At 50.0% G+C, this 12,897-nt stretch overlaps 1 protein-coding gene across 1 annotated transcript; it reads right to left on the bottom strand.

The window, feature by feature from the left end:
* Window positions 1–1,174: 1,174 nt before the first annotated feature.
* Window positions 1,175–12,329, bottom strand: Armcx4 (armadillo repeat containing X-linked 4). The gene is made up of 6 exons (XM_008848323.3): window positions 12,090–12,329; window positions 11,518–11,589; window positions 10,575–10,666; window positions 10,153–10,236; window positions 9,772–9,863; window positions 1,175–9,447 (listed from the first exon to the last, which is right to left on the bottom strand). The coding sequence occupies exon 6, from the start codon at window positions 9,317–9,319 to the stop codon at window positions 1,520–1,522; it is 7,800 nt and encodes a 2,599-aa protein (XP_008846545.1). The 5' UTR covers window positions 9,320–9,447; window positions 9,772–9,863; window positions 10,153–10,236; window positions 10,575–10,666; window positions 11,518–11,589; window positions 12,090–12,329; the 3' UTR covers window positions 1,175–1,519.
* Between the last annotated feature and the right edge of the window lie 568 nt (window positions 12,330–12,897).

Consider the following 12,897-nt stretch of genomic DNA (forward strand, 5'->3'; position numbering starts at 1 on the left):
TGACTCTCTGCAATGATTTTCTAAAATTATTCCAGAACAGCAATTCTCTTATTCACTTCTATAGACACCAAAGTTGGTCATAAAAGAAGATATGTTCCCAGGGATCCCACAATCCTAAGGTAAAATTGGTCCTCTTTATATGTCTCCAGAATAGGTTGGAGCACCTTCTCAGTACAAGGGTTTCTGACCCCAAGCATGGTGGCTCAGGCCAGCAATCTCAACATCTGGGAGACGGAGATAAGAAGATTACCATGGGTTCAAGTCCAGCCTGAACTATATAGTGAATCCAAGGGCTGCGGAAGATTCTGTGACAAAAGAAGGAGGGGACATTCTTACTTCCATCCTATGGGACTAGACGCATGCACCACCACGCCTAGCTTAACACTTCTTTTTTTTAAAAAAAATATATTTATCCTTATTTTATGGGCATGAGTGTTTTGCTTGCATGGATGTAAGTACACCCATGTGTGCAATGCCCCAGAAGAGGGTGTCAGATCCCTTGGAACTGGAGTTACTGACTATTGTTAGTTGGCATGTGGGTGCTGGGAACTGAACAAGAGTCCTCTGCAAGAGTAGTCAGTGCTCTTAGCTGATGAGTCATCCCTCCAGCCCATTTATCACCTCTTGCCTAGACTATGGTGGTAACTTCCTAGCTGATGTTTCTCTTAGTCACCAGTCCTATCCTCATTCCAAATTGGACCCACCCTAAACAAATCAACCATATCATTTTCCTTTCATCCTCTGGTCATGAAAGTTCTTGCTGTCTCTCACAGATAGGCATACTATTCAGAAACCATAGATTAACAGTCAGTGTTGCTCCATGGACAGGATTCATGCCAGCTTCCCAACTCTGTCTCCTCTTATGCCCCTTCTGAAGCTTTTCCACCCAGATTGCCCAAGCTTCCTCTCTGGGACTGGACTCCCACCTCCTTCCCTTTCTTCCACCCATCTTCCCTGCCCAAATGGCTTTCTGACCTTTTGTATCATATTCTTCAAGCTCAGCTTACTTAAAAGTCCCCTTCTCTGTGAAACATGTGCTGGAGTACAGTGCACACGGCAGTTTCTGTTGCCTTTACTCACTGATTTGCCTCTGACCAAAAGACTCCTGATTTTATTTCCATATGTCTTGTTTTCCTAACAAGATCATAAACCCAAGGATGAAGACAATGACTCATTTTTCCTTCTTAAAACACACAACTTTATTGATGACATAAAAATAAAGTCTCAAATGTATAAACATAAGTCCACACAAAGGACCAAAGATTACCTTACTTATGAAGAAATCGGTTCAGTTTCTGCTCATGAAGCATACTAAAAATATCTCAATCCAGACAAGATAAAAATTGACACACGTATTTCCAGAACAAGTTTGAATTAATTTGGTATTCATAAAATTGTCCAGCTATAGACCATCATAGGCAACATCAGTTTCACAGTTGTGTTGCAATTTACAATGCACATCACTTCTAGGATGTAAAACCAAAGTGTTACTCCAATTCGTTTGGGAACATTTAGCTGATCAGAGTTTATTTATTAATACCTCAACTCTTTCTTTCACCTCTGGGTCACTGCATTCTGCTGCTAAGGCTCGAAGTTTCTTGGCACAGGCTTTAGGTCGTTGAAATAAGAAATAAAGAGAATTTTTACTGAACTTGTCTTGGGGAAATGCTTTTGCTCTTTTTTTAAAATGGCGGTTTATATTTTCAAATAGCAAAAGAGCATTAAGGATGTTCTCTTTTGTCTCCTTCTTGCTAAAAATGTTAATCAGTGCAGTTGGTGCATTGGCAATGAGCAAGTCTTTTGTCATGGATGGATTTTTAGAGAAATTCACAAGCATTCCCAAAACATGGTCTTTAGTTTCTCCACTTCCCGCAGCTAACAAACGGAGAAATTCAGAAATATAGTTGGTAACCATATGCTGATATTCACTAGTAATAGTCAGATGCCTTATCAATCTTAGTCCAGCCACCTGAACATTTGAATTTAAGGGATAGGTGACAGTATCTTCACATACTTGATTTAAATATGTTTTAACCGTCCTATGGTTTTCAGCAGCTACTGAGATGTTATTCAGTGCATTTAAAGCCTTCTGCCTGACACTGGGGTAGGGATTATTCAATAAGCTTTCGATAACTGAGATTCCACCTACATTCCGAACAATTTCACGAGGATAAGGATAATCAGCACTGTTATACAGAGCATTGGTGGCTATTTCATGAACAGAAGGATCTTCCGTCATCTCGATCATGCAAATGAGTTTTTCTAGATCTTGTGGATCTATATTAGCTTCTTCTTTACAGCGGCAAGTCCAGGGCCGAATTTTGTCCCCAGTCACGATCTGTATTCGGAACTCATCTTCGCCTAGAAAGCCTGATTGGCGCAGAAACTTTGTTTCTGAACAAATAATGGCTCCATCCCATAGCCCCATTCCTGCCCCAGGGACCATGGATGGATATGTGCCTCTTGACTCTGCTCCTTTTTTGGCTTTAGCCTTAGATGTAGAGTTGTCCTCACTTCTGTTTTCGTTACCAGTGCATAACCAAGACCTTATGTCAACTCCATCAGCAGCATCAAACTTAACTTTAGCATTGGCCTTATCCTCTTCCCCGGACTCAAAGTTGCCATCTTTTTCACTCTTGGAGCTGAGGTCATTATTATTCTCATTCTCAGCCCAAAACAAGGATTTTAGACTAATCTCTTCAATACCAGGGCTGGATCCTCTACTAAGCTCATCATCATCATCATCATCATCTATATCAGTAGAAAAAGTCCAAGTCCTTAATCCAGTCCCTTCCTCAGCCCCAAGCCTAGACCCTTTAGTGGTTGTATCTCCATTCCAGGACCAAAACCCCATTGTGGCCTCAGCCCCAGCTTCAGCTCCAGCCTCTGCCCCAACTCCAGCCCCAGCTTCAGCTTCAACCCCAAGCCTAGACTCTTTAGTGGTTGCATCTCCATTCCAGAACCAAAACCCCATTGTGGACTCAGCTCCAGATTCAGGTCCAGCCTGTGCCCCGACTTCAACCCCAGCCCCAGCCCCAGCCCCAACCTCGGTCTCAATCCTAGATCCTTTAGTGGCTACATCTCCATCCCAGGCCCAAAACCCCATTCCTGCCTCAGCCCCAGCTTCAGTCCCAGCCTTAGCGCCTGCCCCAACTCCAGCCTCATCTTCTGTCCCAGTTTCAGCCTCATCCCCAACCCTTGATCCTTTAGTAACTGCATCTCCATCCCAGGACCAAAACTCCATTCTGGCCTCAGCTCCAGCCCCAGCTGTTGTCCCAACTGCAGCCTCAGCCCCAGTCTCAGTCCCAAGGTTAGACCTTTTAGTGACAGCATCTCCATCCCAGGACCAAAACTCCATTCTGGCCTCAGCTCCAGCCTCATCTCCTGCCCCAGTTTCAGCCTCAGCCCCAAGCCTGGACCTTTTAGTGGCTTCCTCTCCATCCCAGGACCAAAATCCAATTCTGTCTTCAGCCCCAGCCCCTGCCCCAACTTCAGCCTCAGCTTCAGCCCCAGCCCCAATCCTGGACCCTTTTGTGGCTGCATCTCCATCCCAGAGCCAAAACCCCATTCTGCTCTCATTTGCAGCTGCAGCCTCAGCCCCAAATCCAGTCTCGGTCTCAACCTCAGCCCCAATACTAGACCCTTTAGTGGCAGCATCTCCATCCCAGGGCCAAAATCCCACTCTGCTCTCTACCCCAGGTTCAGCTCTAGCTCCAGGCCCTGCCTCAACTCCAGCTCCAGCTCCAGGCCCTGCCTCAACTCCAGCTCCAGCCTCAGTCTCAGTCTCAGCCTCAACCTCAGTCCCAAGCCTAGACTCTTTAGCGGCTGCATCTCCATCCCAGAACCAAAACCCTGCTGTGGCCTCAGCCCCAGATTCAGCTCCAGCCTCTGCCCCAACTTCAACCCCAGTCTCAGCCTCAGTCACAAGCCTAGACCCTTTAGTGGCTGCATCTCCATCCCAGGACCAAAACCCCACTCTGGCTTCAGGCTCAGCCCCTGTCTCCACTCCAGTTCCATCCTTGGCCTCAGTCTCAGGCCCAGCCTCAGCCCCAGTCTCAGCCTCAGCCTCAGCCACAGCCTCAGTCTCAACCCCAGCCCCACCCCCAGCTTCAGTCTCAGCCCCAGCCCCAGTCTCAATCTCAGTCCCTGTGCCAGTCTCAGCCCCAGCCTCAATCTCAGTCCCTGCCCCAGCCCCAGCCTCAGCCCCAGCCTCAGTCTCAGCCCCAGCTTCAGTCTCAGCCCCAGCCCCTGCCTTAGCCCCAGCCTCAGCTCCACCTTCAACTTTAGCCTCACCCTCAGCCACAGTCTCAACCTCAGCCTCAGCCTCAATACATGTGCTCAAAGAAGCTGCCTCTTCAGATCTAGTCTTATTTTCATCTCCCAACCCAGAGCTAACGATGGTCTCTTCTCCAGTCCCTGATGTGGATTCAGTACTAGTCTCATCCTTAATACCAGTAATGGGCAAAATAGTAGCCTCTTCTGTCCAGCACCAAGACCCTATAAAGGCCTCACTCCCAGGCCCAAACCAGAATCCTTCATTGGCCTCCACCTCAGCACTGACCAGGAATCTTCCACTGGCCTGGTCTTCAGACCTAACCCAGGACCCTCCACTGGCCTGGTTCTGAGATTCCAAAGTAGCTCCTCCACTGGCCTCATTACCAGACCTAGACCCAGGCCAGGATTCTCCACTAGCCTGGTCCCCAGTACCAACCCAGGAGCTTCCTCTACATGCCTGGTCTTCAAATCCAGGTTTAGAGCAGCCACCAGCCTGATCCCCAGGTCCAACACAGGACCCTCCACTGACCTGACTCCCAATTCCAGTCCATGACCCACCACTGGCCTGGACAGTGGGACATGCTCTGGACCCTCCAATGACATGACCACCAGCCCCACCCCAGGAAACTCCTCCACTAGACTGATCCTCAGATACTGCTGGCCTGGCCCCTCCACTAGTCTGGTCTCCAGCACCAAACCAGAATCCTCCTCCAACTGGATCATTAGTCCAGGACCCTCCACTGACCTGAGTCCCAGTGCCAAGCCAGGACCCACTACTAGACTGACTCATATGCACTGGCTTGGACCCTCCAACTATCAGACCACCAGCTCCACCCCAAGAGCCTCCTCCAATGGCCTGACCCCCAGTGTAAGTGCAGTACCATCCACTGGCCTGACTCCCAGTGCCAGGCCAGGACTCTCCATTAGATGGGTCCCTGGGCCCCTGCTTAGATTCTCCACCAGACTGGTCCCCAGAACCAGCCCAGCATCCTCCTCCAGTGGCCTGATCTTCAAACACAGGATTAACTCCACCAGCAGCCAGTTCCCCAGACCCAGCCTGGGACTCTCCGTTGGACTGGTCCAAAGCTCCAACCAAGAACCCTCCACTGACTTGGTCTCCAGAATCTGCCCAAGATCTCCCAGTGGACTGATCCTCAGGTGCTGACTTGGCTCCAGCCCAAGGCCCTTCATCACTAGTCTGATTCCCGAAACCAGGCTTAGATCCACCATCAGACTGATCAGCAGTCCCAGTCCAGGACCCACCACTGGTTTGGTCTGTAGAGACTTGTGCTGGTCCTCCACCAGCCTGGTCCCCGGTGCCAGCCCAAGACACACTACTAGATGGGTCTATAGTTCCAAGTCTGGACCCCCCACTGGGTTGGTCTGCAGTGTCAGCCCAAGACCTTCCATTGGACTGATCCTCAGGTCCCAACCTAGACTCTCCACTGGCCTGGCCACTGGCACCAGCCCAGGATGCCTTTTCACTGGCTTGATCTTCAAATCTTGGCTTGGCCTCAGCACCGGACTGCTCAGCAGGAGTCCCTGTCCATGACACTGCATTGGTCTGGTCTACAGCTCCAGTCCAGTACCCAATACTAACTATGTTCCCAGCTCCAGTCCAAGACACTGCACCAGTCTGGTTATCAGCCACGGTCCAGGCCCCTGTAGCCTGGTCCACAACCCAGGACACTCCACTGGCCTGTACTGTAGGCCACGTCCCATCACTGACCTGACTCACAGCCCAGGGCCCTGCAATGGCCTGGTTCCCAGAGACAACCCAAGAGCCTGCACTGATCTGGTTCTCAGTCCCAGTCCAGGAACCTCCACTGGCCTTATCTCCAGCCCAGACCCCCTCACTAGCCTGAGCTCCTGCCCAGAGTCCTCCACTGGCCTGGTCACCAGCTCCTACCCAGGACCCAAGAGCAACCTCATTCTCAGCCCTTGCCCCGGTCCAGGACTTAATGCTGGTCTCATCACAAGCTACAGCCCAGGAACTAACAATGCCAGCTTTATCATTAGCCCCACCCCAGGTCCCAACACTGGCTGCATTCTCCTCATCAGTCCAGGATACACTGTTTTCCCAGTCTCCATCCATGGTCTGAAACCTAAATTTGATCCACCGCTCAGCAGCAATCCAATCCTCAACACCAATCCCATTCCAGTAGTAATCATGAATGTTAGGCTGAGCCCTTTCATAAGCCTGAGCACCTGCCCCACCATGAGTCTCAGTGGGTATAGCCCCTGCCTCAGGGTTTGCATACATTTCACCTTCTCCTGTGGCTTCTGCCTCAGAACTGGACAGAGCCTTGTCCCTTGCCCCAAGCAAAGCTTCATTCTGGGAACTGACCACAGCCCGGGGTTGAGCAGAGCTCTTTGTACCTGTTTTAGCCCCTGATTTAGGCACAGCATTGGAAGTGGCCCTGACCTTATTCCTGGCACCAAGCAAGGCCTGATTCTGGGAACTGACCACAGACTGGGACTGGGCAGAGCCCTTTGCACCTGCCCCAGCCTCTGCCTTAGGCACAGCATTGGAATTGCCCCTGACCTTATGCCTGGCACCAAGCAAGGTCTCAGCCTGGGAAGAAGCCACAGCCAGTATTGTACCTGCCCCAGCCTCTGCCTTAGGCACAGAACTGGAATTGCCCTTGACCTTATTTCTGGCTCCAAGCAAGGCCTCAGCCTGGGAGCTGGCTACAGCCTGGAGCTGAGCAGAGTTTGTTGTACCTGCCCCAGCTTCTGCCTTAGGCACAGCATTGGGATTACCCTTGACCTTATTCTTGGCACCAGGCAAGGTCTCACCCTGGGAATTAGCCCCAGCCTTGGCATGGGGAGAGGCCGTTATACCTGCCCCATACTCTGGTTTAGACATAGCAGCGGAATTGCCTTTGACCTTCGTCTTGGTACCAGTCAAGGCAATACCCTGGGAAATGGCCACAGACTGGGAACAGGCACCCACCCCAGCCTCTGCCTTAGGCACAGCATTGGGATTGCTCTTAACCTTATTCTTGGCACCAGGTAAGACCTCACTGTGGGAATTAGCTACAGTCTGGGACTGGGCAGAGCCCATTGTATCTGGCCCAGCCCCTGCTTTAGGCACAGCATTACGATTACCCTTGACCTTATTCTTGGCACCAGGCATGGTCTCACCCTGGGAACTTGCCATAGCAGGGGTCTGGGCAGAGCCTGTTGTAGCTGTCTCAGCCTCTGCCTTAGGCACAGCATTTGGATTGCCCTTGACCTTATTCTTGGTACCAAACAAAGCCTCATTCTGGCAATTGGCCACAGCCTGGGGCTGACCACAGACCTTCTGATCTGCCTTAGCCCCTGTTCTAGAAATGGCATTAGGATCACTCTTGTCATCAGCCTTGGAATCAGACAAGGTCTCAGCTTGGGTCTTGGTCCCAGCTTGAGGCTGTGTGCAGGTTTTCATATCTGTCCCAGCCCCTGCCTTACATTTGGCTTTGGCTTTGCCTCTAGCCTTACCTTTACTATTAGGTAAGGCTTCACACTGGCTCTGGGCAGTAGCCTGAGCACTTTCCTTAGACATAGTATTAGCATTGTCCTTAGCCTTGATTCTGCCATCGGGCAGGGCATCACCCTGGCAACTGGCCACAGGCTGAGGGTCAGTATAGGACAATATGTCTGCATTAGCCTCTGTGTTAGCCATGTCAGCGGGATTGCTTCTGGTCTTATCCCCAGTATCAGGCAAGGCCTCAGACTGCAAGTTGGTCTGTGTGTTTTCCCTGGTCCCTGCTTTAGCCATGACGGTGCTATTACCTCTACCCTTAACCCTGGCATCAGGCATGGCTTCATCCTGTGCACTACTTACATCTTGTGCCTGGATAGCAGTTCCTATGTCAGCACCAGTCACTGCCTTAGATATGGCATTGGAATTTTCCGTGCCATCAACCCTGGCACCAGACATTGCCTCGGCCTGTGTCATGGCCACATTCTGAGGTTGTATTACACAAATTCTCATGTCTGCCTCTGCTTCTGCCTTACAAATGACATTCATATTATCCCAAGCATCATTCCTTGCCTCTGGCATGGCTTCAGCCAGAACGCTGGCAACAATATGAGGCTGAGCAGAGGCCTTTGTATCTACCCCAGGCTCTGCATTAGGCATGGGTTCAAGATTCCCACTGTCCTCAACCCCAGCACCAAGCATGTCATCAGTTTGGATCAGGGCTACAGCCTGAGGCTGTGCATAGGACTTCATGTCCACTCCAGCCACTATCATGGACATGCCATTGGGATTTTCTTTAGCATCAACTGTGGCACCAAGCCTAGCCTCAGACTGAGTCCTAGTCACACTCACGGTGTCCTCCAGTGCTGTTATGTTGGCTTCAGCCACAATTCCAGTGTTGTTCATGGTTCCAATCTTGACCACTTCCTTGGTCACTGCCAAGACCTCACTCTGTGTCACTGTTACTCTGTTAATCTCTGTCTCTTTTTCAGCCAATACAGGAGCTTCTGTTTTGGTCTGGGTCACTGCTTCTTTCTTGACCTCTGCCCTGTCAGCCACTGCCCAAGCTTTAGCTTTGGTCTGAGTCACTGCCTCTCTCTTGCCTGCTCCCCCAGCCTCAGCATCAGTTTGTGTCACTGCCTCTTTCAAGGTCACTTCCTTGGCTTTGGCTTCAGTCAAAGTAACTGCCTCTGCCATGAACATTGTTTCCACCACTGAATTGGTCTCACATTGAGTCTCTGTCTCTTCCTCAAGCATTGCCTCGGCCTGAGAGTTGACATTGGGTCTAGCTAAAACAGTGACCTTGGTGTCTACTTCAGCCATGGGCCCACCTCTTTCTCCAGTTTCTGCTTCAGTCTTGGCTCTAGTCTCAAACTCTGTTCCAGCCATGGCTTCACTCGTGGCCACGGTCTGGTTCTGTACCTCAACCATAGTCTCTGTCTTGACTCTGGACCCATTTCTGGTACGTCTCCTCACACTCTGAACACTTCCCCTGGTTAATCTGTAAATGCAGTAGCAGGTGCCAGCCCAGATCACCAGTCCTGCAGTTGCCCAGCCCACCTCCTGAACGCGGCCCATGTAATCACCCCTGCTGAAGGCACGGACAATGTACAGGAGGGCTCACTCTGGCTAGGAAAGAGGGCGATATGTCTGGGGAACGGTCTTTAACCACTTAAAGGCCAGTAGAGCTGCCAATGGAGGTAGACCTAGAAGTGGAAGAAGGAAATGAATTTAAATGTCTCTTCCAACTCTACTGCATTATGTATCTATCTAGGTACAAAGAGGAGTAAGAACAGGTAGAAATCACGTGCTCAGTGGGAAAGGGGAACGACTAGCAAAATTTTCATTCCTTATTTCATCTTCTTTTGGCCTTCCCCAATGCCCAGCCATTTTCACATGCCACATGAATGGTGACAAGGATGGCAGGGGACTGGTGATGAATGGAAGAAGCACAGAAATTCTCAGACCTAAATTTTTATGGGATCTACCCTGATCCCCATTCCCACAGGATCCCACTCTTTTATACCAACCTGTAATGACTGAAGGAAATTTCCTCTTCTTTCCTTCTTTTGCTTGGTGATGCACCCTAAAGTAGATATACAGATTCATGAGATCTTTGGACCTAGAGAAAGGCAGACAAAGGAATAGGAATGGAGTTTGCTCTTGATGAAATAGTCATATTATTAGCAAGCTATCTACTTACCCCCTCAGTTCACCCCAGTCCCTCAGGCATTGTTACCCTCTTTTCCATATACCAAAATTAAGATGAGGATTTGGGGTAAGTACTAGGAATAACAAGAAAGACAGTTTGAAAAACAGTGAAAGACCCTCCAGACTGTCCCTTATGGAATGCACACTGGTCTCCACTAACCCACACTATCGGCATACCCAGGCTGTTCCTGCCCTCTTACCAGTCTCTACTGATCAGAGATAATTTCCTCCTTGTTCCTTTGCTTCTGGTGATCTCAAGCTCTGAAGCAGACATGCAGGCAGATCTATGGACAAGGAAATAAACAGGAGGCAATGGAGACTGTGCCCTCGGTAGAACAGACAAGATCCCTAATTCCTGACCCCAAAGTCTGCCTTGCCAGAGCCCTGGTCCAGTTTAACAATGTGTCCCTTCTTGCGATCCCATCTTGAGTCTTCTCTGTCACAGTCTAGTCCACCATCCCCCAAATATTCCTCCCATTTCCTGCACGGAAATGAACAGGTAGCACTGCAGCACTGTGGAAAGCAGCCATGTGTAAGAGACAGAAGTGCCATCCACTGAAGCCCTTTCAAGTTTCCGTCATCTGCTCAGCCCACCCTTTTGTCATCCCCAGGCACTACCCACCTTCATATCAACCTCCATTGTTCCAGGACAGTCTCTCCCTCTTTCCCTTGCTTCCAGTAGTAAAAAGCCCTACTTCAAACACATGAGAAGACCTAGGAAGAGACAAAGAAAAAGGAGAGGGGGAGTGCTGAGTGCTTGTGATATTCTAGCATTAGCACTTGTGTCCCTCTGATCTGCCTTTCTGGATTTTAGAGACCGAAATAGCCCAGTGCTTTACCAGCACTGAAATAGGTAGAACAAAAAAGGGAGAGAGAAAAAGGAAATGTGGAGAAAAGGAGAAAAAATATTTTAAAACCACCTGTAGAATTCTAGATCTTCCCCCAAAAGTCCACCATTTCCTTTATCAAGATGGTCAGGAAGACATGACTGTCTGGAAAATTGGAGTATGGCGGGAGAGGTGGAGGCCTCAGATCCCATGACTTTAGAATTTAGCCTGCCATCTGCTTTCCCTCAAAGCAATCTCTAGGAGTCTAAGCACAAGATACCAGGTGTGGAGGAGGGCTTTTGCCTCTGCAGATCATTATCCCATCCCTCACAAAGGCTCTAGCAAACAAACAATAGTATCGACCTTTTACACAATAATTCGTATTTTCTCAGTATTATCTAACACACAAATAAAAGGATCTGTAGAAAAGTTTTCTGTCTTTATTGGCATTCACCACAGAATTTAAATGAGAGGTCTGAAGCCTGATAAAACAAAGCTTAGGTAAAGTCCCAGGCTAGCCCCACCCCACATCCTAATCATACAAACACAATATATATGTATATATATACACAAATATAACAATGCGTAAGTGGCTGTGTCGTCGAATCCATGCAGAACTTCAACGATTCACAACGTCGGTGCTCGCACTAACCGCACAAATATAACAATGCCTAAGTGGCTGTGTCATCGAATCCATGCAGAACTTCAACGATTCACAACGTCGGTGCTCGCACTAACCTCCATAGATCTTCTGCAGATCTCTTGTCTCCGTCTCGGTTTTCCCTCGCCTCACCACAGTGCCACACCGAACTATTGTCCGAAAGGAGAGAGTAAAGGCACTGAGTGCTTTGACCAGCACCAAGGCCACAGATCCCAACACTCTCCTTTCCGGAATCCGGTTGTCAAACGTCCCTCCCCTCCTCTGAGACACCACCCCTACCAAGCCCGCGGTCCAAGCACTCAGGCCCACCATTTTCTGTGCAAACGCCACCGTGGCGCGTCCCTTCCTCTGAAAGGAGCAGGAAGCCAGTGGACATGTGCGGGCGGCCAGTGATTAGAGTCAGGGACGATGGGCATCTTAATCTCTATTTCCCTCCTGAGATGCTCTCCCCACCAACCGCCCTGTCAAAGCCCGGGGTTAGCCTGCCCAGATTGAGCCCGGGGCTGGAGGGCTAGGGAGAATCAGGGGAAAATGCTCCTTGAACTTGAGCCTCTATCGACAGCCCCCTGCCCAGTCCGTTTCCGCAGCGCCACCGGGTCCACGGGCCGCCTCCAGCCGGGCCGCCGTGCACGGGCCCCGGGGCGCTTACCTGCTCGGCTCCGCTCGGCTCGGCTCGGGCCCGATGCCAGCCCGCCGCGCGCAGGGCAGCGGGGAGCTGGTGGCCAGACGCGAGTGACGACTGCACCCTAGGCTGCGTCGCTCTGCAGCTCTGGGTCACGTGAGGGCCGCGCGTCATCGCTCGCCCTCCTCCTCACAACCCCCCACCGGTCGGAAGGCAGTCAACAGGACCCCCTTCAGCACGCACAGGCAACCCCCTCCTGGCGCCTGTACGCGGAGCCCCAGCGCGCCCCGCCCTGTCACTCATCCTGGAGCTCTCCAATCTGAGCGCCCACAAGTGTCATCACCATCTAGCGGTTGGAGTTTTCTGGTCTCTCGTTACTAGGAAGGGTCTGTACCCCCACCCCCTCCCAGGCCTTGGCTGTGTAGCCTTTCTACATCTTTGAGGAATCCATTCTTTTCCTCTTAGGCTACAATGCCAGTGCTTCCCAGAAGCTCTCTATACAACCTGCCTTCCCTTAGTACAGTAACTCCAACACCAAATTGACTAGAGAAAGAGGAAAACAGAGCAAGTAGAGCCTTCACTTTCTTTTATGTATTCTTTTTTTCTGTTAATATTTTATTATTTATTTTGTAGTTGGGGAAATGTAGTAAAGACATTTTCATTCGCCATAAAAAAATATCCAGGCTGTAAAAATAACAAAAGAGCCATTCGTTTACACAATTTTGTGACACTTTTAAAAAGGGTTTCTAGTTGCTGTACACTTTCATACCTTTCAAAATAGATGTAATTACTGACATCCTAAATACAAAATTTTCCTAAACAAAGCCAGCACTTT

This window comes from Nannospalax galili, unplaced genomic scaffold (genome assembly GCF_000622305.1).
Source record: "Nannospalax galili isolate Female #2095 unplaced genomic scaffold, S.galili_v1.0 scaffold3, whole genome shotgun sequence".
NCBI lineage: Eukaryota > Metazoa > Chordata > Mammalia > Rodentia > Spalacidae > Nannospalax > Nannospalax galili.